Source organism: Vidua macroura, chromosome 21 (assembly GCF_024509145.1).
Source record: "Vidua macroura isolate BioBank_ID:100142 chromosome 21, ASM2450914v1, whole genome shotgun sequence".
Lineage (NCBI taxonomy): Eukaryota > Metazoa > Chordata > Aves > Passeriformes > Viduidae > Vidua > Vidua macroura.
Genome location: NC_071591.1, coordinates 236,388 through 261,549, shown reverse-complemented (window position 1 = coordinate 261,549; position 25,162 = coordinate 236,388). Strand labels below are relative to the sequence as shown.

Genomic DNA, 25,162 nt, shown 5'->3' with positions numbered 1-25,162 from the left:
TCCTTTATAATTACTTCATTTTGTCTTTTGAAAATGAAATTTCCTACTTTGGCAAATAGATGCAACTCACTGAGGAGTGATCAGAAGGAAAACTGTTGTATTTTCAGCTTCTGCTAGAATGTAGATCTTTGAATATGTACCAGCTACCATGAACTATTAGTTGTTAATTGTGCTTTCTGATTTTCATTTTATTGGAACTGTTAATATAATTTGCCAAAAATAAGCAACTGTTTCTATCCTGAAATTCTGCCAACTGTAGGACTAGGTTTTAAAGTAAGAAATAGTCTTTGTACTTGTCATGAAACTGCCCCTTGCTATTAGGTAAGTTATTAGACTAAGAAAGTTAACATTTTCTAGTTGAAATTTAAGGTTTTATTATTTTAACATGACCTTATGCATAGATGGAAATACTTAAGCTTTTACATTTGGTTGCTAAGTCTTATCTCAAACACACAGACATCCTTTAAGTGTGGTATTTGCTGAGGCTTTTTCCTGCTTTTCAGCAGCTATTACTATAAAACACATTCGCATTTTACTTTGCGGAGTTTAGAAAGAGGATGTCTAGTTAACAATTCTTTGTTCTCCAGCAGAAATAATTATGCTTACATTTTAGATTTCTATGTGGCTTTATTTAGATATTTTCCCAAGTCCTGAAATTGCAATCTCCACAAATTTCAGGGTTTTGCACGCTTGATGGGAATGTTTCCTATGACTGTGCGTGTTGAGGAAACCACCAGCATCTCTCCATGCCAAAAAAAAAAAAAAAAAAAAGAGATGAAGTGTAATTCTCGAACACGGTATATTGTAGTAGTACAAAAAAATCAGCAGGGGCATTTTGAATCACTCACATTTATCAACCTTCCTATTCAAACTGAATTTAAACCTAGTCAAATGATTTTGCCATACACAGGATTTTCCATTGTTATTACTCACTAGCCCTCTTGCAACCGCTTAATATTCTTAGGTTACTGATCTCTTCCACTTCTCTGACAAAGGTAAGTTTTGCTGTCCCTAGTAGAGTGTCTGAGATTTTTTTTTTCCACATAAACATATCATAGTATCATAAGACGAGACATGGACTGTTCATGTGGAGAATCTGTGTCCTGACAGATGCAAATTGGCATTTTTATCTGCAGAAGTTTAGAGTCCTGGAGACGGGGATTCAAAATGTGTTTGGAGCTGGAAGTGCTTTTCCTGCTGCTCACACAGGCATGTGCAGATCTCTAGAGTGCGTTCCATATATCAGCATTACAAAGTGCTTTACAGAGGCAGAATTCTCTTTGGCTGACTCTGCCTTTTCATATGAAGGGGTCTAAAATCAGTAGTGTACCTTTGGAAAGTTGAACAACATTTTGATTGAAATTGAGACTTGTGGGTCTAAAAACAGAAGAGTGATTTAGAATTAGTGTTAAGGAGAACTCATTTCTGTTTGTTAAGGCAATTTTAAAATGTGTTTCCTAGGAACTAGCCAGCTGTGGATGGAATAAGAAAGAAAAACACACCCTCGCTCCAAACATTGTTGCCTTTACTAGGAGGTTTAACCAGGTATATAATTTGATTACTGTCATGAACAGGTACTGTTTGACAGTTGTCTTTGAGTATAAAGTTAAACGGAATTACTCATGTGAATTAAAACCTATTTTTCCAAACGGGGATTAAGATTTTTAAATTACAACTCCTGTTTTCAATTGCTTTGTCCACATTTTCATGTTGTTCCTCTAGACCATTTGTTCCTAATTATTACTTCCTGATTTGTTTTGCTATGGTGCAACACTAGCAATTTTTTCTCTTTTTTCTGGGTTCACTTGCTCATTCAGTTATCTTGTTGTCTCACTTCTCTACTTCTTATGCTGGTAATGCTTCAGGGCAATTGCAGTAATACAGATGAGAATTCATGGGATCAGAAATCTTTTCTTTCCTTACCCTGTTTTCTTTCTGGAGCATTGTCAGAGTTTGCAAATACTTCATCTAATAGACTAATAAAGTCCATTTTTTTATAATAAATTAAAGTTGTATGTGTTTACTTTATAGGTCAGTTTTTGGGTTGTACGAGAAATATTAACAGCACAGACCTTAAAAATAAGGGCAGAAATACTGAGCCACTTTGTGAAAATAGCTAAAGTAAGTGCAGATTTCTTACACTATCATTTGAAACCTTAATTCCTTCATGTTTGTTTCTGCACTACTCCTGTGAGCCCTTTCCAGTGTGCTAAAAGCTATTATTCCCTTTTTTCAGAAGCTTCTAGAACTGAACAATCTTCATTCTCTTATGTCTGTGGTGTCAGCACTGCAAAGCGCACCTATCTTCAGGCTGACCAAAACTTGGGCTGTAAGTGTCACCTTGACCCTTGTCCCTTCTGTCTTGTTTGAATTTTGAGGTTCTTTGGAATTTGTCATATTGTAAACTCTGGAGGAAGATACTTTTATGTTCTTAGCGATATGAGAATCACTGACAAATTAGTCAGAAATAGTGTTCATGTTTTTTCATAGCTTAAGATCTACACTAAATGTCCTTTTTTTAACAGGTGGCATGTTTTCAAACATTGTGCTGCTTTGGGTGATGATGATAAATTTAATCTTAACTAGACTATGCTGTCCTTTACTCTGGGCAATTCAACAAGTTATTGACTGTTAGTTTTGTGTGGATTTGTCTTTGAAAATTTTATGATCTCCGTTTTCTCTGTAGCTTTTGAATCGGAAAGACAAGACCACCTTTGAGAAGTTAGACTATTTACTGTCTAAGGAAGATAATTATAAAAGGACACGAGAGTACATCAGAAGCTTAAAAATGGTTCCTACAATTCCATATTTAGGTGAGTGTGAACAATTACCTTATTTATCTGTAGCTCATTGACAGACGAGTGCTAATGTACCATGTTGTGTACCTGAAGAACCCTCTATGTAGAAGAATGGTTCACTCCATTTCATATTTGGAAAAATTAGGTCAGGTTGAGGTTTTTGGGCTATACATATGTTTACATACTTTTGGAAGGAGTTTTTCTCTCAGGTGCTGAATAAATATATGTGTCATTCAATGCAAAAATGTATTAAAAGGGAGACCTACGGTTAAAATGCTGTGCCATCTTGATATTGTCTCCTTTTCTTTTGTGACATATACCAAGTAGCCATTTGATGAATTGGTTTTTTGGTCAGTATTTCACCTGGAAGTATTTCTGCAAAAAGGTTATTTTTAATTAAAATAGTCCAATATAATGAACTGTTTTCTGGCTTTATTAGTGATTTAGTCAGATGCTAAACTGCAGCTAAAAAGAATAAAAGTTTTTAAATTGGTGACCCTGGATAGCAAGAGCTCAAGAGTTCTGCTTAGCCTTCCTGGGCCAGAATTGCTATCTGTATTGGTAACCCCTAATGCTTCAATGGATTTATCTTCTGTGAACACTTGCACTCTTGCTTTAAACACACATAAACTTGCATGCACAACACCCAGCTGGCAGAATTTCTTCAACTCTGTCCAGTACCACATTCTTTTGCTTGAATTGAATATGGTAATTTTTACCTTCACTAGATAAACCCTACCTTGTTCCTTACACAGCTTGAGGCTACTCCTGACATTATGGACTTCATTTTCTGTCATTATCTGTTGCCTTCACAGTAAATCTTCAATTACCTCTCTTCCAAAAGGAAGAGTCCTTGGATTACTTGATCATGCCTTGTACAGATGCCACTTGGCATCCTTGACAACTTGCCTGGGCCGCGTTTCAGTCCTGTATCCTTTGGTTAGGGGAAGAGGGTGCACATGAAGTGTACTGCCTGTAAAATTCAAGATAGAAGTGCAGGTTATATTTTATACAGTTACTTCAGGAAGCTTTTTGTGCTCTACTTGATAATTTCTAACATTCAGTTACCTCAATGTTTAGCAGCAATCACAGAGTAGCATGAACTGTTTATTGTAATGCTAAGATTATGCCTTTATTGGCAGTGGTTTGCTCTTCTTATTTTATATGGAAAGTCAGGATTCTTTGTTTATCCCTTGTATGTAACACTGTCTGTAGATTTTCATCTTCTGTTTTACTGTCCAAGCAGTTTATCTCATAAATCCTTCCATAATTCCAACCAGTCTGCCCTTCTCTTTGCTCCTCTCAGTTAATGAATATCATTAGCAGATTTTTGTTTCTGTTAATTCCTGTTTACAGATCACTTATGAATAGGTCAAGCAGCATGAGTCCTAGTACAACTTGCTGTGGAAAACAATCAGCACTGCTTATATAAAATATTTCTTATTTAATAAATTTGATGACCATTCCTAATGACCATACTTTTAAAACTGTATTGAAAGCTTGGTATGAGTTATTGAAACTGCTGTGTAAATAATTTCAGATTTGAATTAATATTTAGCTTATTAAAAGAGAATATTCAATTGAGGCTTGTTTCAGTGAATAAATGTCTTCTCAAGGAAGACAGCATTACTTACAGAACAGCTTCTTTATTCTGTGTAAATGAGCAAGTAAGACCAATGATTTTAGGAGTAGATGATTTTAGGAGTTACTACTGAATATAAAACAACTGAATTGAGAATGACCAGATGTGAGGACTTGCAGAGTTCTTGGGGATCCTGTTTTGTGCTGTAGAGCCTCTTGACTCACTGCAAGAAAGTTACTTCGTTGTGAGAGAATGGTTCTTATTTCATCTGTGGAAGCCTGAGATTGCTTGAAATGAGCTGGAGAATGTACTGGGAAATTAAAACTGCCACTGAAGTTTTCCAGTTACTCTGGTTTATAGAATTAGCTCACAGCCTTGTGTGAGAAATATTTTAATACTACCCAGTTATTACAAAATCACTCCAAGTCACTTTTATACAAGATTTAAAATATTTCTGAAATGACCATGTGTGTTACAAGGCTAATAAAAGACTTGGGTAATGAAAGAAAAAAATCTGCATGTTTCCTTCCTAATCCAACTGAGTTACAGGCTTGAATCTGAAATTCCTGCTGGTCTTTAGCCAGTCTTCTTGAGACTTTGAATCCTCCTGCATATGTTGTATCTTGTTTCATACATGAGAGACCCTCTCCCTGCTGATGGCAAAGACGAGGCAGTGTTGCTCTTCTTGTAAAGGAAAGCTTTCCCTGCATTCTAAGGTGCAGTTGGACATTTTGTGTAACCAGATGAATACAGGAGACAACTACTGTTATGTTTCCAATCTCAGGCTATAATATGAGAGACTAATACTTACTGTGTTTAAAAGTACCTGTTAAACATCCAACAGTTGTTTTGTTTTCAGACAGGTCTTTCAATTTTAAAAAGGGAGAAAGAGAGAAAGAAAGAAAAAAACAAATCATGAGATTGGCAAGGCTGTGATGTGGACTGTTGGAAATGTTTAGCCACAGTGTGATTTAAGAAAAAATAGCAGTCACATTGTTTTGAAAATTCATGGTTGTTATTGCTAGTTACAGTGTTTTCTTGTCTTCACTGCTGGTGATCTTTTAGGTTGTCTCTGTATGTTACAGAACAAACAAAGTTGGGTATGATCTTACAATCTATAGATTTATTGCACTTTTTGCTTTTTTTTCTGCTTGGAATATAACAGTGGGGGTAATTCTGAAAACGTCAAATGATACTAGAACAGTTTCAGGAAATAATTATTTGGAAATATGTATATAAAAGAATAACTAGATGTCTTCTCAGTTTACAGTCTTGTGACAGCCTTTTCTCTAAATGCTAAGGGTGGAGCCCCACTGTTTCATTCCTGATACACAGATAATGTATTAGTTTGACAGCATTTTCTTTACTCTTCTGAAAAAGGCAGAGATACTTCAAAAATTCAGAAGAGCAATGGCAGTTTCCTGTGGCACTGCTTGAAATGGAGGTTTACAGGAGAATTGCAGTTGTTAGTAATCTTCTCCATAGTGCTGCAATTCTCTCTTGTATAAACTCACCTAATGTGCTTTTGCTAATGATAGGAAAGTTTATGGTATGGGATTTTTAGACTGCAGGGTTGCCAAAGATGTACATTTGGGGAGCAATGAAGTAATGTAATGAAAACCTTTGGAAATAATTAGGGAAATGGGAAAAAACTAAGGCTTTTCACAGTTTGTAGTAATGTCATCTAGGTGGACCTAGTGCAAAATGAGTTCTGTTATGTGGAGTTTTTAAAAAAATAAGCATAGTAAAATCTGTGATTCTTCCAACGTACTTGCCAATAATTTCACAGTATAAGTTCCAAATCCCTAATATTTAATTATTTTTGATGTGCCAGGCTCTGTGTTTAAAATTATTTTAGGCAAATACGCAAATTTTATGTAAAATATCAGTAAGTTGTGTTCTCACATGTGGTATCTCCCGGTAATCATGGACTGACTTCTGTGCATTATCTTTTTTAATTACATGGACGAGTATCTAGGTAAATGACTCCCCTTTTAGGTAAACAGGTTAAAAAATATGATTATTTTAACAAAAGACTGATAGCTTGAGCATGGGTTTAAAGCCTATTATGAGTGTATACTATAAAGATGTATTTCCAGCCATATCTCCAGCTACAGAAGAGCAACTGTAATAGCTTTTCTAGGGAATGCCTCATTCTTGAGATCTGCACAATGATACCTGAAGTTCTCTGTGTTCTGTACTCAAGCCAAGCATAAAGTAGCCTTAATGCTACAAATTGTGAGAGCACTATAGCCAGGCTTTGGGGCCAGTAGGTGCATTTAATATTTCTAATCTAAATACAGATATTTTCCAGAATTCAGTAGATAACCCCATGGAAGATAAAGCTTGAATACTGTTTGAAAAACGTGGGTGTTTCATATAACCTACAAAAAGTTGTTCCTTCTTGAGCTGTGTGGAAATTGTGTATCTTTTTCAGCTGAAAATTATTTTGGTTTTTTATGTTGCAATATTTCAATACTTCACACACGTCAACAGTGGTTGCATATCAGAGTTTGAATCAGAGGTAGACTATTGTGTAGTAATCTGAACTACAACAAGATGAAATCTCAACATCTCAAAATAACATTTGTTACTTTATTAAGGGTTACAATATTACAGGGGTAATCTATTATAAACCCTACTTTCAGTTATATACAGCACATGCTACATCACACATCATACTGTCGTAAAGATGCGATGAGGTAATAAGGGAAAAGTATGCAAACACACACACACACACACACAGAGTCAGTGTCATATAGGCTGACCAAAAAATATGTTGAACTTCTGGAGGCTTTCACTCTGCTTCTTTTATGCATTCTTTAACTTGTATTTTTTGTAGTAGTTTGATTGTAATAGGTTTGTTAACAATGTGTTATAAAAACCTATCTCAGAAGAATATTAGAATTATGCCAGTCTGTATTTCATAAGTATGACTGACCTCTAAATATAAATGAGTAAATCTGTTTAATAATTTGACAGTAATAATTGTGAAATATGTTAAAAATAACTTTTTTGCTACTGATAAGTTCTCTATATTATTTTTTATCTAAAAGCTAAGGCTATTAAATAGCTTATAAACTGGTATCCATCATTTGCCTGCAAAGTTGGATAGACCCTTTAATTTATATCCAGCCATTTCTGATTATAGAGGCTACGCACCAGGTAATCACTGAAGTCAGGAACAAAATACTGTAACAGTTGTGTAGTATAACATGTTGGCTATAGAGCACATAATACCTATTATAAATCTGGATTCATTTCCATATGCAAGTAGCTACTTCATTTTGATAACAAAGTAATTCATGTTTTTAATCTAACATATTTGAATTAATGGTGAACTTTTATGGGAGCAGATTATTTAAATGCACATAGTAAAGGGAAAAGGCCAGATTTATCAGGACAATAATAGTTTGAGTATCTGCTCTCAAAACAGAATTATATAGTGCTAACTTTATTAATGGTAGTTAACAAAGATTACATAATCATCACACTAATGTACATATATCAGCTACATAGTTCAAAGGATGTGATTCCTGTGTCAAATGATTGCTTATAATAACAACAATAATAATAATAAAACTCTTGCTGTACAGTTTGTAATATTTCCTGTATTTGAGAATATTTATACATAACATACAAAAATACTTAAATGTGGCGGCAGTATTTTTATCACCCAAACTTAATTTACAGGGAAAAAAAAAACAGGAAGTTTATCTACAGTTTTCATCTAAACTGCAAGTTCCAATAGGACCAAGAGGTGTTCTGAATGTTATTACAGTTCCTTTTCTTCAGCTCTTTTTCCTGGGATGATTCTTGAAAATATAATATACAAGCCCTCATACCTTACCAATAAATGTACAGTATCTTACATTCCTCATTTCTGAAAAGATAATTTCAGGTAATAAAATCATAGCTTTATATGATTTCTAGAACAACAAAGCAAACAAAGAGAAGAGTTATTTCAGTGAAACGTGTTAGGGTTAGGTCTTATCATCATAACAACTTTCTTTAGTGAATATGATCCTCCCCGGAATTCAGCCCAGTAAACACCATCCTGATATCGACTGCGGTAGTGTCCTCCACGATACCAGACTCCATTGAGATTTGAGTGAGCACATGCATTGTACCACCATCCTCCCTTCTGGTAATGAGCACAGTTACCTGAAAAAGAAATAAAAGAAAGCTCCAGTTCAGGCTGAGAAGTAAATGAAAAATCTTAAAGCAAGCAAGCAAAGTACAAAATTTCACTGGTTGGTTGGTTGTTCTGGGCTTTTGTTAGTAACTATATGTTTAACATGTAGATATCCTGTGGTACAAAGTGAACTTAGGCTTCTTCAGGAACCAGCTAGGTAGTTAGGTTCTACAGATAGAATCCTTTTTGTTACTTCTCTTGCCTGAAAATCAGTGGGTGTTACTGTCTCAAATAACCCTTCATAGCATATTTTACAGACCCTTGTCTAGTGTAAAAACTTTTAATTTTAATTTTGGCGTTAGTATATATAAGGGTTGACACATCAGTTTGTATTTCATAAGTCACTAATTGACAAATCCCTTTGTTAGTGCAATTTTTCTTTTTTTTTTTTTTTTTTTTTTTTTTTTTTTTTTTTTGTGTATGTACGACCATAAGTATTTTTCCTTTTTCAAAAGAAAGAGCTAAAGAAGGGGGAGGTGGGGATGTAAAGGCAAAAATGGCAAGGCAGCTGAGAGGGACCTCCTACCTGTGTATACGTCGTGGTCCCGGTCTAGCGTGGTGAACTGTTTGCCATTGTGCCAAGTGAAGGAATCTCCCGCATTGCCATTGTAGCGTCCCAGTCTCAGCTTGTAGTACTCACTCTCTGGCTCCAGTCTGAAGCTGGCATACTCAGCAAATACTTTTCGACCTGACCAGTCTTCCATTGTTATGAGCAGTTTGTAGTTGCCTTGATTTGTTAACCAATAAATGTTTTCTAATCCAAGCCAATATTCTCCATCTATATTACCAAATCCTTGCTGTAAAGGAAGCAAGAGAAGCATGTTAATGTCCTGCATCTGTGTTAGTGGTAAATCTGAGTGTATTTTTAAGCAGAAAACTGCAGTAACTTATTTTATACAGACTTCCTTTTCTGGAAGGGTAAACACACAAGTTCTTTTTCAAGTAGGCTCTTAGCCAGACTCTAAAATCACCCTTTAAATTAACTTTATCAGTAAGTTCTAGAGTGTAGGAAACATTAATTGGCTCTCTTGTCCTAACCTTGTATGTCTCCCAGTTCCTGAAAAAGTTGACAGAGCCGTCCAGCCGTCTCTGAATGACAGTCCAGCCACCGGGGTCATGCCGTTGGTCACACCAGACCTGCATGAGCTGGTTGGTGTTTTCTGGTTTTACAAGATAGATGGAGCTTGTGTCATGGCCATCTTCTAATGCTTGTAGGCAGTCTCTCCACGGCCCTGTGTCAAAATAGAAAGGCTCTGCATCAAACTGCCAAGAGCATTTCTTTAATGCAGGGCAGTATTTGAGTTGGTAGCTTTTTATATTAGTTTGGTTTCACTAAATACCGTATTTGTTTTTCCTCTTATTGAAGGATGAGTATCCACCAAGTGTTTTCAAACAGATTCATTTATTGTAACTTTATTTCTGGAACATTTCACAATGAGTTACTGGTAAAGGTAGATTTTGAAAAAAAAAAAAAAAAGTTTTAAGGCAGCTGTACTGGTACTTTTACCATCAATTATATATTTGAAGAAACTAAATATGAATGACTCCACAGATAAATAAGAATTTCCTTTAGAAAACAAAAAAGTAACTTTGACCTTGAATCTGTCTTTGAGAAATTCAGCTTTTTAGATCCCAAAAATGTCACTGGCACAGGCATTAACAGTGGAAGCAACAACATAAATAGGTTGTAGGTCTTACTGCTGCCACCTTAATAAATTACAACATAACATAGAAATTAAGAATTTTTTTTTTTTTAACATAACGTGCTTGTGACAGAAACTTTATATAAATGAGAGGACTCTTAATATACTTTGAATTCACAGAAATTGCAATTCACACAGTCTTGTTTTCAGAAGGAGAATGCATTTTTTTTCCTTCAGTTCAATAGTCTATAAAGAGCTTACACTTTTTGGAAGTATCTTATATTCCTGTTTTTTCAAGAAATTTTCTCCATGTGTAAGATAATTCTCTTTTAATGTATCTGAGATATTCAGAAATAAATTATTTATAAATTCAGATATAAATTATTTATAGTCTGTGTTGATATCTGCAGATAAGACTCCCCCAGCTGCTTGCTTCCTCAGCAGAAGAGTGAAGTCAACAAGAATCCTCAGGATTAGAGTTTTGAGGCCCTGGATTGATTCTCCCTGCCCACTGAAGGAGTAAGGCTTGTCAGATCTTCTGACTAGGAGCCTTACTGAAGCATATACTGCTATCAAGAGTAATTTCTGTTTTAAATTGTCAGTCCTATGGTTTTTCATAATTTATTGTCCAACACTACTAATGGTACTCAGCAAAAGCATTAGAAATAAATTAGATTTATAGAAATAATCTCAGTGTTTTGGAAATTAAAACACTGAGGTTTTGGTATTTTTAACTATTTTAATCAGCAAGTCAGTGTAGAAAGAGGCAATCCAAGTCTTTGTTCTGTGGGTACTGTGTTCTTGTTGCCTCAGTCATAATCAGAGACTGTACCTGGAGCTGTGCTTATAAGCCCCTTCTCCATTTCTTTTGGGGCTAACTGTTTAGATTTCTGGCAGTTAAGATATAGATGCCATGCTCTTGTCACACCATTGCATGGCTTGTTATGAGAGGTGGGAAAAAAATGTTAATGAGCACTAATAATTTAAATTGCTCTGGTTTATTTTATCACAATGTGTATGTAGTGGCACTTACTAAAAATAAAAAAGGAAGTCATTATTGAAGAACTTCTAAAATAGTCAAACAGCTTTGACCTTGTCTTTGTAAAAAATATATATAGCAGTATGCAATGTAGTATTTACACCATTCTAATCTTGCAGTTTCTTTTATGGCACACGGCAGCAGTGCTCTACTACACAGTTCTTTTTTCTGAAAGTGATTTAAGAGATTTTTGAGAGAGACTGTCAACAGATTAATAGAAGACATTTACTATTTTTATTATATTTTGCTTCTGTTTTCATTGCATAGGTTGGCTGTGATCAGGTGGATAGTACAGCCAGGAGGTTTGGATAAGGTTCAGAACTCAACACATAGTATGGAAAGGACTTGATAAAGTATGGGTGGATTTTTCCTGCTGGCTGGGCAGTTGTGGTGTAGGTTTTGTTTGTTTTGTAGGATGTTGTTTATGGGTTTCTTTTTGTGGGTTTTTTCTAGTTCCCTCCAGACATCTGACTAAAGCATCATTTATGGCATTTTAAGGAGGGGTTTGAGATGTGGTTTGTGAATGGAGAACATTCTGGAGGATGAGGAAAAAGTATTAAATGTGTCTTGACTGAAAAGAAATGTGAGGAGAGGGGAAGGAGGATACTCTGGAAATAAAAGCTTAATTAGCTTAACTTCAGTGGTTGGAAACTCGCTTGAACAAATAAAAATCTGCAAGTGAGAAAATGAGAGAATATATAATCAATTTGTGCAGAAGAAACATGAAACTTCTTTTTCTGGTAAGTGATGTGATCCAGGGAGAAGAAACAGATGTGAAATCTATCTTAGAATTGTGGACTGCCAAAGGGACTTTTGGAGATCAGTGTGAAAAATTGCTGGATAAACAGCACCTCCTCAGGTGAATATTTGGGAGTTCTACAGGGTTGCAGATTGGTTCAGAATGAGCATTTTACTTTTCAAAAGCAGGAAAATGTATGAGGATAGATCAGCAAAAGTACTGTGCACCACAAGTAACTTTTCTGTTCTGCTGTTTGATAGTGAATCCTCAGCTCCAGTTTAAGGACTTGAAAGCACAAGGAGGATGTGGACCAATTAGCAAGTTTTTGTTCAAAGAGTGTAAGGGAATGAAGGAGAAAGGTATTTCACTTCCAGAATGATAGGGGAATACTGTTCCAAGCTTGAACCTACTTTGAGATTGAAGTAAAAATGTAATTATTAGAGAGGCCGTGGTTTATTGCACCAAAGGAGTTCTAGTAGATCTGATTTTCTTCTGAGAATTTTTCCTTACATAGTACATCAGAAACATGAAATTTCTGGCAGAGGCTTTGCATGCCACAATGCAGGCTTTGGTGCACTATCTTTGGCATTCTGTGGAAATACTGCTTTGTAGTAAAATGTTTTAGAGACTTACAGACTTAAGAGACTCAGTGCTTACTTGCTCAAGTTTCTTTCATTGTATTTCCATGGAGAAACAGTACAGGGGTTGTTTGGTTTTTAACATGTGGCAGTTGCATTATTGGATAATCTTAAAAAGTTTGTTGATATCCTTTGGAATATTTTGCAAGTAGCCATGAAATATATTGAGTGCAGTTCCCCTGCATTACTCTCTTTCAGTTAGCTCCGAGTTCAGAGATCTGTGACTCTCTATCCTTTTTCTGAAGAAGGTATGTGTTGTCCACACAGAGAAGAGCAGTATGGAACATATGCCTGAACTGGTTTGGGTTTGTTTTATTTTTTTTTTTTCAAATGTGGGGGCATAGGTGAAACTGAGTCCTTTACCTGTTATTTTGTTATCACATAGATCAGTTGATCTCCAATGTGATTTCACATTGTCAAATCATGCTTGTGGCAGAACTCCTAAGACTCTTAATAAGGGCTGTATAATATCCCACTACTATTCCACCACTTGCTTCCTTCTGCTCCTGTCTAGAGCACAAGTGCCCCATATAAGGTACAGAGCAGATACTTACTCCTTATTTAATTACACAAGCACATTATCAGATGCTAGATCAAAAAACTTGTAATAATTTCATTTGTTTACTCAGTGTCAAACTCCTTCAGATGTCATCAATTGTAGCAGTTGAGTCTTGAGCAAAGGTAAATAAAATTTAGATTACCTGAATTGTAAGATTTTTCTGAAAGTCCTTTATCTCATACATGTAATAGAAATGATAGGTTTGTCTTAGCAAAGTAACATGAGAAAAATATGTGGGTATAGAGTGTCTTAGACATTCACAGGTGGTTTTTTTTGCTTTCTTTCTGTGTTTCTACTACAGCATGTATGTAAAATTCATTAGCTAAATAAATTTGGACTGCATTTTTGATATTACAATTAAAATGTTGTCCACTACATATTAGCATAAACTAATGTAAATGTATCAATAATATTACTTACCAGATGGTTTATCAGTTGAAGTTGGAATACTAGTAACTGCAGGCATGGTTGGTAAGGTAGGTGGCAGAACCTTTAAGTTCTGATCACTTTGAATCTCATTAGTAGATATCTGGTTATTAATGCGATTGTAAGTAGGAGGCTGGTACACTTTAACTGGTGGTTGTGGAGTTTGTGGCAGTGGCTTGATGGATGGCATTCTTTGACAATGTTCTTCCAGCTGGGCAATTATTATTGTCTGATTATTGGCAATTGACATCAAATGTTGATACTTGTGCTCTAAGTCTTTGTATTTGTTTGCAAGCTGCAACATGTCTGCAGTTTGGTTCAAAATCTTATTTTCAAGTTGAGAAAGTTCTAAGGCGTTATCACGTTTTCGGATAATTTCATGTAATAGCTGCATGTAGAGTTGTGTGACACGAGAATTCATATTTCTGCTCTCTTTTCTTAAGAGTTTAACTTCATTAACAATTCCACCATCCACCTCTACCAGTTGCTGGAGAGTTTCTATTTGTCTCTTTTGTTTAAGAAGTTCATTGTTAAGTAACTGTAATTCTTGTTTATTTACCCTGTTTTCAAGCAGAACTTCAGGCTCCTTAGAATTAACACAAATGGCACCTGTCACTCTCTGCTGAGGTACAATAAAGGTGTAAGTGCACTTGTCCTGTGTGTCACTGGAACGCTTATATCTATTCATATAAATGAATTCTTGAGCTTTTTCCTTGTCATTGTCTTCAAATTCCTGTGTTTCACTTATAGTAACTCCCACAACAGTTACTAGTATTAAGCAGATGAATCTTGTTGTCATCATGATCCTCTAGTTCCGGTCAAATATTCTTCTGCAAAGAACTTCGTAAAATCTGTTTTAAAATAAATTTCACAGTAATAAGTAGAAAAACAGTGTGGATTTACAAAATATCATCTCTTCTAAAACTTACAAAAAGCGCATAGTAACTATGTGTACAAATGAGGTCCAGCATCAACTTGTGTTGACTAAAGGGGACATCATGGGGAGTAGTTGTATCTTTCTGTGGTCAGAACTATAGTGACTAGTTGCTAGTTCATCTAAAGCCTGCCAAGAACCATAAGAAAGTAAGCAGTAAATACAAGGATTTGAAGAGTCCTTTCTTCCAGGGAAATACCACAAAAGTTTCCAAGATTGGCGTTTTCATTTAAATATTAATTACACTTTCTCTTTCTTAACCGTTACAAATACAACCTTTAAAGGTAAACATAATGCAAGTTAATGTATGTATTAATGCTGCTAAAAGTTCTAAAAATATCAAACTGTTAATTTGCAGTATTTTAGAACTGCACATACATTGCAAGAGATACAGTTTAGGTGATATGTAACAATTTTACTTTATTCAGTAGTATTGAACCTCCATTGCTTAAAAAAAAAGGAAAAACTTATTTTACATTGGTCCTTAATAACTGTAAGTTAAAATCTCTACTACTCAGATATTATAGGCAGTAAAATCTGTTATTTTTCTGGACTAGTAGAATTTACGACTGAAACATTTACTGTGACTCTCACTGGAGACACTGTCACTACACTCAGCCTAGTCATCTCACTTCAGAGTTCCTTCTTGAAAGGGGAAGAATAGCTACAAATGTGCATGGCGGACAGTGACAATGCATTAAATCAGCTGGTAATGTCTACTGGCATACTGCAACAGTTGCCCTTTGGTGAAATTGCCCTAACTTAGTTATCCATGCAGATTCATATTCAAGGTGGACAGCTGAGGCCTTCACAATCTCTCAGAAAATAAGTGAATACTTGAACTTTGTAGGCAACAGTAGACTTGGAAACATGGGCTTAGCATTGTCACTACTGGCAGAAATTCCCATGTCACAAACCACTCTCTTATCAGCTACTTGAACAGCACTTTGATGTTGTGTATTTCTAAAACCTTTTTGTTGTTGATTTTTAATACTCATATGTATATGCAACCTAGTTTTCTTAAATAAAACAAATGAAAAATGCAGTATGGAGATTTTTCAGTGTATAAAGTCAAATACTTTTTAACCAAGGTGGTGTTGCTACAGTGTTTTTCTTTGCTTGTAAAATATTTCTCATGGAATAATCATTCAGTATTTAAGTTTCTATCACCTTACTGTTTGGTCATCTTTGGTACAATATTTTTTCTTAATTACATGAAATGGTGATAGTAACAGCTGTGAGAAACTGGAGTGAGTCCAGCTGAGTACACCCAGCATGGCTAGCTGGAGGCTGGCAGACATAACGATTGAAGAGCAGCAGGAAGAGTGAGGTTTGTGTAGCCTCCAGGTGAGAAGGTAAAGAAGGACATGTTCAATTACTTAATGGGTGTTTGTAAAAAATTCTTTTTGGAAGTGCACAGTGAAAGTATATGGTGGATACAAATTACCTCAGGAAAAAACTAGGTTTTATTTAAAAAATTCATTGTGAGGGTGACTGAGGACAGAAGCAGTTACCCAGATAGGTGGTAGAATCTCCATTCCTGGAAATACATTAAGTTTTGATTTAGGTAAGGCTATGAGCAGTCTGATCTAATGTTGAAACTAAACTTGCTCTGTAAGACAAAGACAAGTCTCATCCAATCTAAACTATTTTATGATTCTAGGCAGCTGCTGACTTTTCAGAGATTTTTTTTTTTAATGTCAAGCTAATGCTGGATATGCATCCTTTATTATTCATACTGAGAAGAGATATGGTTGTCATTTGTATTTTTCTGGTTTTGTGAAATAAACCATAGATGTTTCTGCAAAAGATTCAAACAAAGTGACCAGGACTTAATCCTTCTTTAAAATTTTTGGTTATATCCTTTTGCCTCCGTTTCTTACTTGGAATAAACTCATTTTCATTTTGCAAGTAGAAAGGAGTTGTGCTGTTCAGAGCTTTTCAAAAATCTTGAAAACATGTCAGATGAAAATCTGGAGTTTGACACAGTTTCTGTAGGTAAAGCAATGCTATTTGGAGTCCTGGAAAATAGGGAACATAAATTTACCCCAGATAGCTTTAACTTGCATAATCAGCATTTGCACAGCAGATCAGACTTGGAAAACCTGGCAGTTTTCCAGGCCTCGTGTTCCTGCACAGATTACTGGTTTTGCAAATGTCTCTTGCATATAGGTGTAAAATATTTTTATTTTGCTGTTGGAACTCTAATATCCTTTTCCCCCCCTCTAAACCTGTACTTATTGTGACCACTGAAAAGAAGCTTTTTTCCTCAGACTTCACTTCTGTCTGTTACAGCATCTCATATCAGCATCTCTCTGCTTTGAGTATGGCTTTGGGGTACCCATACTTTTCTGAACTGAAGAAAGAGCAACATGTAACAGATTTTTCTCCTGATTTTTTTAAGAACTGTGTAAGAAAATAATGGGCCAGAGTTCATCAGCCTCGTTATAACATATCATCTTCATGATCATTTAGTCCCACTGCCTGACCATGTGAGTGACCCCTCTCTAGGAAGCCTGTTCTAGGGTTTGACCAGTGGTTGCAGATGGCAGGCCACCAGTGAATGACATCAGCATAATTAGACTGTCCTGAAATGTTTCTCTGTCATGATGTTGCCCGCTTGTCAAGACAGATGTTCTTCTTATAAGAAAAATCAGTGGAAGGAAAGTGACGTTGGTTAGAGTCTGAATACCCCAGTACAAACAGAAACAAGAATCATACTGTCATAAGCTCTCCTCCTTCCTGCAGTCTGTATATGATAATTCTGTAAGTCTCTTACTGTTTGTACTTGTTTAGTTTAAAAAAAAAAAAAAGTGTTTAGAATGAGGCCTATTTGTTGCATATTGGGAAGGACTACATGAATAAATGGCATTCCTTCCTTTCTGCAGTTGGATTAAAATGAAGTTCACAACATGATCATTTGAGCAACTCTCAATGATTAATCTTTCAGGGACAAAAAAGCTTTCTGGAATGGAGAAAGTAGGGAGGGAAGCCAGAGAAACAATTTTAAGGAAGGATTTAATGCTTTTTTAATACCTTCCTCTTTGAGTTGCAGAACATCAGATTCTTAGGACATTAGGATTCCTTCCAGGTGAGAGGAAGGTCATATCTGATGTCTAGGACATTAACTTCCAGTTTTCTCCTGTGCCCAGTAATTGCTGATACTCCTTGTACTTGATTGCTGCTGTTGCTTGCTGATCACTCAGTTCTTCCTGTTTCTCTGGCTGCCTACCCCTTGCCCTCTGCCAGTAGTTCTTCTGCAGCGGACTGTGTGGAAACTATATTACTAGGACCATATTTGTTCCCAGTGCAAAATTCCACTTGGGCAGCTGTAGACTTTTCAATCTAAAAGAACACTTGCAGGTTTGGGACAAATTTTCTTAGTTACTGGAAATACAGCATTGTCTGTCTCTTATCCTCATACATACTGACAAAACTTTAACACACAAGCATACAGGTGAATGAAGCACACTTAGAAGTAATTATTTTGGTTAAACATCAAATGGAGCTTCTAATCAGATTTAAGTAATTTCATTATTTTATTTCTAGATTCTGGCTGTTCAAGATGCATACTTGTAAAAGCACTTTTCATAGCAACTGAGTTGGGGCAAACTTGCACTAGTGCAGATGTACCTGAGTTTTTTTATGTCTACTCTACTTGGCAGTATATTTCACTTTGTATTCAGGCCAAATACGGTTTTTTTCGTGTTTGTCTTTTACCAGAATAACTGCATTTGTATGAAAATGTTTGGCAGCATTGTTGTGTGGCATATAATTGTAGCAGCTTTATAGTCCTAGCCAGCACAAGTGCTTTAGTTAAAATTTTGGCTTGTATGCCAGATGTTTGCCTGTCTGTGTATATAACTGGAAGTAGGTGGTTTGCTCATTCATTGTTTACCCAAGTAAGGATATTTCCATGATCTGGTGACAAAAGAGGAAATAAATTGTCTGAAAGGGATATGGGATGTTTCAGCAGTTGATTGCTTTTTCTGTCCTTTAGAGAGAAAACATAAATAAAATCTTACTTTGGCTTTGCTTTGAAACATTTTTCTGTCTTGTGTTCTGTCTTGTTTATATGCAGCTTTTCATTAGTCAAAATGTGTTGCCTTTTGATTCTTACGAGTATTTTGAAATTTATGTACTTCAACAAGATTTTAGTATTTTACAATATAAAATTGTACAGATGTTTCATAACGTATTGTTTAATCACGGTTGTGATCCTGAAATTATAAAGGTAAAAATATTTCTACATGAACAATATTACTATCTAGCAAATGTTGATTCCTACTTTTAAATCAGCTTGCCTTAAGAGGGAGCAGTAAAGTTATCAATGTCGGGACTATGGTCTTTTTGTTTTCAGCTACTTACAATTTGCATAATATTGGGTAATCCAACCTGTATACCTTTCTTCATTATTTGTTGGTTTTGATGCCATGCCTAGGAGGATCTCATTTTTACTAAAGAGACTGGTTAACTGTCTCTTTCAGGTTTTATGAAATATTTTGCCTGTGGGATTCTGTGTACAAGTGAAGGTCTATCTCCATCAGATGAAAAATATGACTTACAGTAATAATCTTAGAATCATTAAGCTTATCTGAAAATGCTGCCAGTAGCTTTTCAATGCTATGGCTGTTTTTTGTTGAATGAAATTTGTTCATAAAAGAGACACTTGCCATACTACTCTGGAAAGAAATGTGTATATGAAAGCCCGAGTGTATATGAAAGCCTCTCGCATCTGGATCTCAAGTGGTTTTGCAATGTTGAGTCTTTCAACCATTGAAAGATTGGCATTTTGTGTCTAGGAGTTTATACTATGTTCTTTTTATACCTGTGCTTTTCGGTGTCCTGCAAAAAGTAGAGCAGGGTGAATACTGATGGTGGCTGAGCACTGAACTTTATTATGTGTTGCTTAACATTACAAGTCAGTTTAAGAAGGAAAGGTTTTGATACTTAAGACATTTCCTGTACTATAGCATTCTGGAAAAGTACAAAATCAAAATAATGATCTGTGTGAATCTTGTGTGGAACACCTTAACTAAGACAAATGGGAAAAATAATTGCCTGGATTTCATACCAGAATAGAAGTTTTGTATCTTAAATTGCATTATTATGGCTTATTTCTACAGATAAGGAACATAACAGATCCCAGTAGGTAAAAGTAATAGAATTGCTTCTTGCTGCTGCTCTTGAATTTCTATGTATAGTAAACTGCAACAAAGCCAGAGAAACATAGGTGTGACATGGTGATGCATTGATCCATGAACAGGCAGCTTTCAAACACATCATACATGACACTCTCGCTACCCTTGGAGACTCCTTTACAGAGAAGGCAATTTTCGTTGCTAAAACCCAGATGTTATAACAAGAGCATTTCTGGGGGCTTGAGTAGCTATTTGGATTGCAGTATAGTTGAGTTTACTGCAAAGACAAGAAAAAACACTACCTGTTTGGTTTGTGCAACTGATAGTGAGAGCCTGGTATATGAAGCAGACAGCAGCAAACTTTAACAAGTTAGAAAAGGTTTTTAGTGGCTTGTATGCTGCAGCTGAGGAACTAAGGAGGCAGTAATAGTTTACTGAGCTATGATAATTATTGTAAACAAGGTGATGCAGTAGGTTTCCTATGTGACTTACTCTTAAGCAGAATGCTCAGAAGCTGTTAAACTAAACTAGGATTCTCCATTTAAGTCACTGTATCTTTGGGATAACAACTGTTGTTTTTACAATAATCATTGTTACTCAGCCTCCCTAAAAAGACTCCCAGAGTATTACATACCTAAGAAGTTAATTTCAGGATTGTGGGGGTTAATTTCTTTTAATATTTCACTCCATTTTCTATGTAAGGTTTTATTTTTGTGGGGTGTGGTTTTGGTTTGGGTTTTTTTGTTTGTTTGGTTTTTTTTTTTTTTTTTTGGTTTTTTTTTTTTTTTTTTTTTTTGTGGGGGTTGGGTTTTTTTTTGTAATAGGTGACTTCCATTTAATTAAAGAGTGGATAGGCTAGGTCCAACACTCAGCATTTATTTCCATCTCTACAAATTGCTCTGACTGAGGAGGGCTTACAGTCTAGAAGGGCGGATTGTTAAGAGTTCACGTAGGTCAGGTGTGCCAGAACTGAATGCACTGTAATTACTCTCACACATCAAAGCCTTTTAGAATACCCAGATAGGTGAAAAAATATAAAAAGGATAACACACACACACTTTTGCATAACACTCATATTTTCTGAAACGGTTGCTTTGACTATGAAGAAAAAATGATACCATACATACAAATGAGCTCATTCAGCTATGCTAAACCACTGTTAATTGGCTTTTTTGTGCTGATCATATTTAATAAAACGAGGCCAGGAGTACTTTTGATGGGCTGTCTTTTCCTCTGTACCTCTAATACGCCATCTGTGCAGAATCCTCAGGCACTGAGGCTTATAAAGGAAGGCATGTTCACAAAAGGCATAGTGTTAGCTATGATAGCATTTATTCTCCAGAAAATAAACTGCTGTATTTTATTGTGAATTCATACATAATTTGATAGCTGTGCATTCTAAAGAAGAAACATGAACAGCTAGCAACACATCTTCACTGTTTAATACTTTTGTCTTTGATAATGAAAGGTATTTTTATATTAGTGCAGTTTTACATTTTTATTGCATTATAAAAGCAAATGAAGCAAGGGTGTTGAAAATGTAAAATCCTGCTATGAAAAGATCAGAAGGCTTGGTTTTGCATTTTTAAAAAAAAAATCTTAGGTTTTTGCTTCTACAGAATCCTTTGATAGCCAGTGTTTGTGGACTTACAGTTAGCTGGCATGTTCCAGGCACCAAGCCAGTAATATGATCTGGATTTCACAACACCATTGTGATAAGACAGACAAGCATGAATTTTTTGAATCTGCTTGCTTTCCTACTCCCTGTCTCTTGTCTTAGAGCTCATGCTCTGTTTTTTACTCCTTCACACGTTTTCTTCTATGGAATTATGTTAATTTATCCTGTCAATTTTTACCTCTCAAAAGTAATCTTCAAACTTAATGTGAAGTTTGATCTTTTCTAAGAGGAAGGACTTCCACTGCTGTAGGGTTTCTTTTAGAATAAACTCACGTCTTAACTTTTAGATGAAAGGTATTGCTGTGAAAAACCTAGGTAGTGATTTTTTGTTTTGTTTTGTTTTGTAAAAGGAAACAGCAATTCACAGTGAAAATACAGCACAGTAATATGTAGACCACATGTATTGAAAAAAAACTTTAAAGTTGGGCTCTAAGTTTTAAAGTAAACACATAGGAAAGGGATGACACATAGTAGCATGCAGTGCTAGTTATGAAAACATGATACTAAACTGAATTGAATAATTTAACTCCAAACTTACAGAGGGAATCACTTTTGCAGTTTTGCCACTAGTTACTTCCATTGTAAAAAGTGCCACACTGGCATTAACCGATTAATTCCTTTAAGATACTTGTGTTAGAATACTTCTCTTGTCAGATTTTCTGCCCACTTAAAACTGAGCAAGCAGTTTCTCAAGCACCAGTTCAGTTTTCTTAAAAGGTAATACATCTTCTAATGAGGGGAATAGATGATTAAGCAACACATCAGAATGAGAGTGTTTTCATGAGGTCTTGGAGAACTTCTGTTTTGAAATACTATCAGTTGCTGCAAGAAACTGCAGAAGTTTATGTATCTTTTGTTGCCTTGTAACTTTCTTCAACTTTTGGCAAAAACTTTAGTTACAGGAAGTACAAATTTTCTTCTGATTACCAAGAATTTTAGTTGTTTGTGGATTGTTCTTTGTGCTTTACTAAAGTTCTGTCATAGATGTGGAATGTAATTACTGAAAGAAAGCACTGCTTTTTTTGTTGCTTCCCTTAACAGCGGCCTCACCTTATTTTCACTTAATCCAATCAGTACCAGAAAGCGCTCATACTGTGCATACTCATATGTGTGCATGCACATTGTCCAGAACAGCCTTTAAAGAGATTCATATTTTAATAAATGTGACTCATTTTACCCGTGAAAAACAGTAATTAGACCATGTAATACTTTGATGCCTACATGAATGTACTCACAAATGGTAGTTTCTTCTTTAAATTCAGTTTTTGTGAAATACTTCAAATATTTACTTTACAGACTGTTAAAGTATCAGAAAGTTTTCTATCTCCCTAATCAGACATGAGTGTAAAAAAGACTGAATGGAGGTTTCATAATTTTTAAGATAGACAGTCCCTTAGAAAATAGTATGTCCTAGAAACATTCTTGGATGGAATGTCTAAGGAAGTGTGAAGATCAAAGTTACGTGCAAAGATAAGTAAGTTTTTTTAAAAAAAAGAAAATCGTATTCTTGAAAATAATACCAAGGCTTTCACAGCCTGGCACATGATGTCTCAGCTATCTTTACAGCTTTTATTTTAATATGTGACGGATTTTTGTTTGGGCTCGGGGGTAGTTTTTGTTCTTTTGAAGTCAAAAAGCAGGCTTGCTGCTTTATCTTCGGGAGCAGTCCTACTCTGATAAGCTTGCATTGGCTGGGTAGCTCGGTGCAGCCCGGAGCCGCGCGTACGGAACCCGCCCGGCACCCCCGGCACTGCCCGTGCTTACCGCGTCTGCTCCGCTCCTCGGCCGCTCCGTCAGCAGCTGCCGCCGCGGCCCGACCGCCGTGACATCCCCTCGGCCACCCGCAGTCCGCGCGTGCCGTGCTGGGACCAGACGGGACGTGCTGGGGAGAGAGGCGCAATTATTTTCCTCTTCTGCCTTTTTCTTGCTCAAGACCCTTCTGGGCTCGTCAGCCCGGCTCCGCCCCGCGTACGAAGCGGTACGTTCCCGCGGGGCGCTCGGCGCTCCCGGCCGTCCCTTCAGGCGGCCAGGAGCTGCCTCATTTGAACCCCTGGTCTTTGTGGCAGGCTTATCCTGGCCGGTAAAGGGGGAGAGAAGGCAAAGCAGCGGCGACCTGCCGGGCGCTGGTTGGACGGGCGAGCTGCCTCCGCCCCCGGGCCGCCGCGGCAGCAGGGCCGCCGGGAGGAGCTCCGTGCTTTGGCCACCCCGGCTGAGCCCGCCCCGCCCGGGCTGTGGGACCCGGCCTCGGGGGAAGCCGAGTTTCAGCCGCGAAACAACGCTAATGCCGGGGTTAAAGGGAAGTTGGGGAGACCGCGAGAAACGCGGATTCGCTTTGTTAGATCAAGCGGCAGTGCGGGTGGGGAACTGCACGGGACTCGGCCCCAAAATGTCGGGGGCCGGGGGGCACTTCCTGCCTTAGGATCTCGTCACAGCGTGCTCAGGGATGCAGAGATGGATGTTCATCTCAGGCACTCGGCGGGCGCCAGCCGAGCCAGCACTCTTACTCAGTGTAGCGCTGGAGGGCTCCTTTCTTAGTACTTCCTAGGTCAGCTTTGTCAGGCAACAGCTCGAAAGCAGAAATAATGGGCAATAAAATCGTCCAAATTCAAGCAAGCTCTTAAAACGTTCTAATGCAGATCGAGAATTCATTATTTGGCTGAATCTCTGTGCATTTTGAGTGATTCTTCGTACTTGTCCTGCTAATCTAAAGCCTGTTTCTCATTTGAATTATGGGAATTCCTGCAATTTTCCTCAAACCTCTAAAAATTTGCTATTATAGAACTCTCTGTATGTAGAATGTTTTTGGTTATTAGCTATTAGCTCTGGGTTTAAAAAAGATTTGTTGAATGAATGAATGAATGAATGAATGAATGAATGAATGAATTTAAAATCTGCCTTTATAACTTGCTGGGAATCCTGTAAAGAAATTAGCAAAATCAAAAGTTAAACTTTGCAACATAAAAATGGAGTTTTTATTACAGTTTAGGAAACCAAATGGTTGTTTCAGTCACTGTATATCATTGACATCATAAGAAAGCTGTTTCGTATTGTAATAATGGGCTTGTTTGCAATTTGTCAGTCAGTTTTGAAGATATTTGGGTTTTGTGGAATTGGAGGAAACCAATATGAGGGCGCTTGAGTTAACCAGAGGACAAATAAAGAGGTTTAAAGATACTGTATTAAAACCAGTTCTGTTCAAGTTAAAACATGAACATGTAGTTGTTGTTATAACGACAAATTATTTTCATCATAAAAGTGAATGTCAGAAAAAATCCCACATCTAACTATATTACACTATCAATTCAATATGCCTTAGGCTTTTAAAGTTTTTTGTGCCTTTCCTCTATGGCCTGTGATTCCTTCAACTTACTTATATATTGTTATGTTAATTATTTTCTATTTTAACTCAGAAGCTTATTCCTTTCTATTCTAAAGAGAGAGGACCACTGACTGGAGTGGCCATTTCAGTGCTAGTTAGGAGCATAGTCTGGATGCTTGGGATTAAAGTAGTCCAAAGCTTTTCCAATGTACCAGTTTTATACTGAAAAAGCTGGATTAGTAGAACCAGAAAATGATAATTGTGTTAATTTTTGACAGATTTAGTAATATTCCCAGTAAACTTCCAACATGTGTATGATTCACACTCCTTCCTTCCCAAGGTGCTTTTTCAGCCTAGCATACACAGAGCTGTTCAAGGCAGGGGAGTGGGAGCAGGAAGAGCGAAGGGGGTGGGTTGCCATGAGTGTTTGTCAGGATATTAGAGTGTTTGTTTCCTGTCATCGTTTCCTGA

At 36.5% G+C, this 25,162-nt stretch overlaps 2 protein-coding genes across 6 annotated transcripts in view; one reads left to right on the top strand and one right to left on the bottom strand.

Moving 5' to 3' along the window:
- RALGPS1 (Ral GEF with PH domain and SH3 binding motif 1) overlaps positions 1-25,162 on the top strand; it is a 78,601-nt gene that overhangs the window by 12,879 nt on the left and 40,560 nt on the right. For all 5 annotated transcript variants that reach the window (XR_008440271.1, XM_053996512.1, XM_053996511.1 and 2 more), the window contains 4 exons: positions 1,462-1,545; positions 2,032-2,121; positions 2,237-2,329; positions 2,687-2,813. Coding sequence is in view for 4 of the 5 variants with exons in the window: in XM_053996512.1 (XP_053852487.1) it covers positions 1,462-1,545; positions 2,032-2,121; positions 2,237-2,329; positions 2,687-2,813 (394 nt within the window). In the remaining variant the exon portion in view is untranslated. The remainder of the gene's footprint in view (positions 1-1,461; positions 1,546-2,031; positions 2,122-2,236; positions 2,330-2,686; positions 2,814-25,162) is intronic.
- Positions 6,956-23,443, bottom strand: ANGPTL2 (angiopoietin like 2). The gene is made up of 5 exons (XM_053996515.1): positions 23,137-23,443; positions 13,614-14,470; positions 9,614-9,807; positions 9,102-9,372; positions 6,956-8,544 (listed from the first exon to the last, which is right to left on the bottom strand). The coding sequence occupies exons 2-5, from the start codon at positions 14,419-14,421 to the stop codon at positions 8,345-8,347; spliced, it is 1,473 nt and encodes a 490-aa protein (XP_053852490.1). The 5' UTR covers positions 14,422-14,470; positions 23,137-23,443; the 3' UTR covers positions 6,956-8,344.

Coding starts and splice junctions, on each gene's coding strand:
- ANGPTL2 (XM_053996515.1), bottom strand. CDS start 14,421: ATGATGACAACAAGATTCATCTGCTTAATACTAGTAACTGTTGTGGGA. Junction 9,373..9,613: donor GGAACTGGGAGACATACAAG/GTTAGGACAAGA, acceptor CTTCCTTTACAG/CAAGGATTTGGTAATATAGA. Junction 8,545..9,101: donor GGACCACGACGTATACACAG/GTAGGAGGTCCC, acceptor TTTCTTTTTCAG/GTAACTGTGCTCATTACCAG.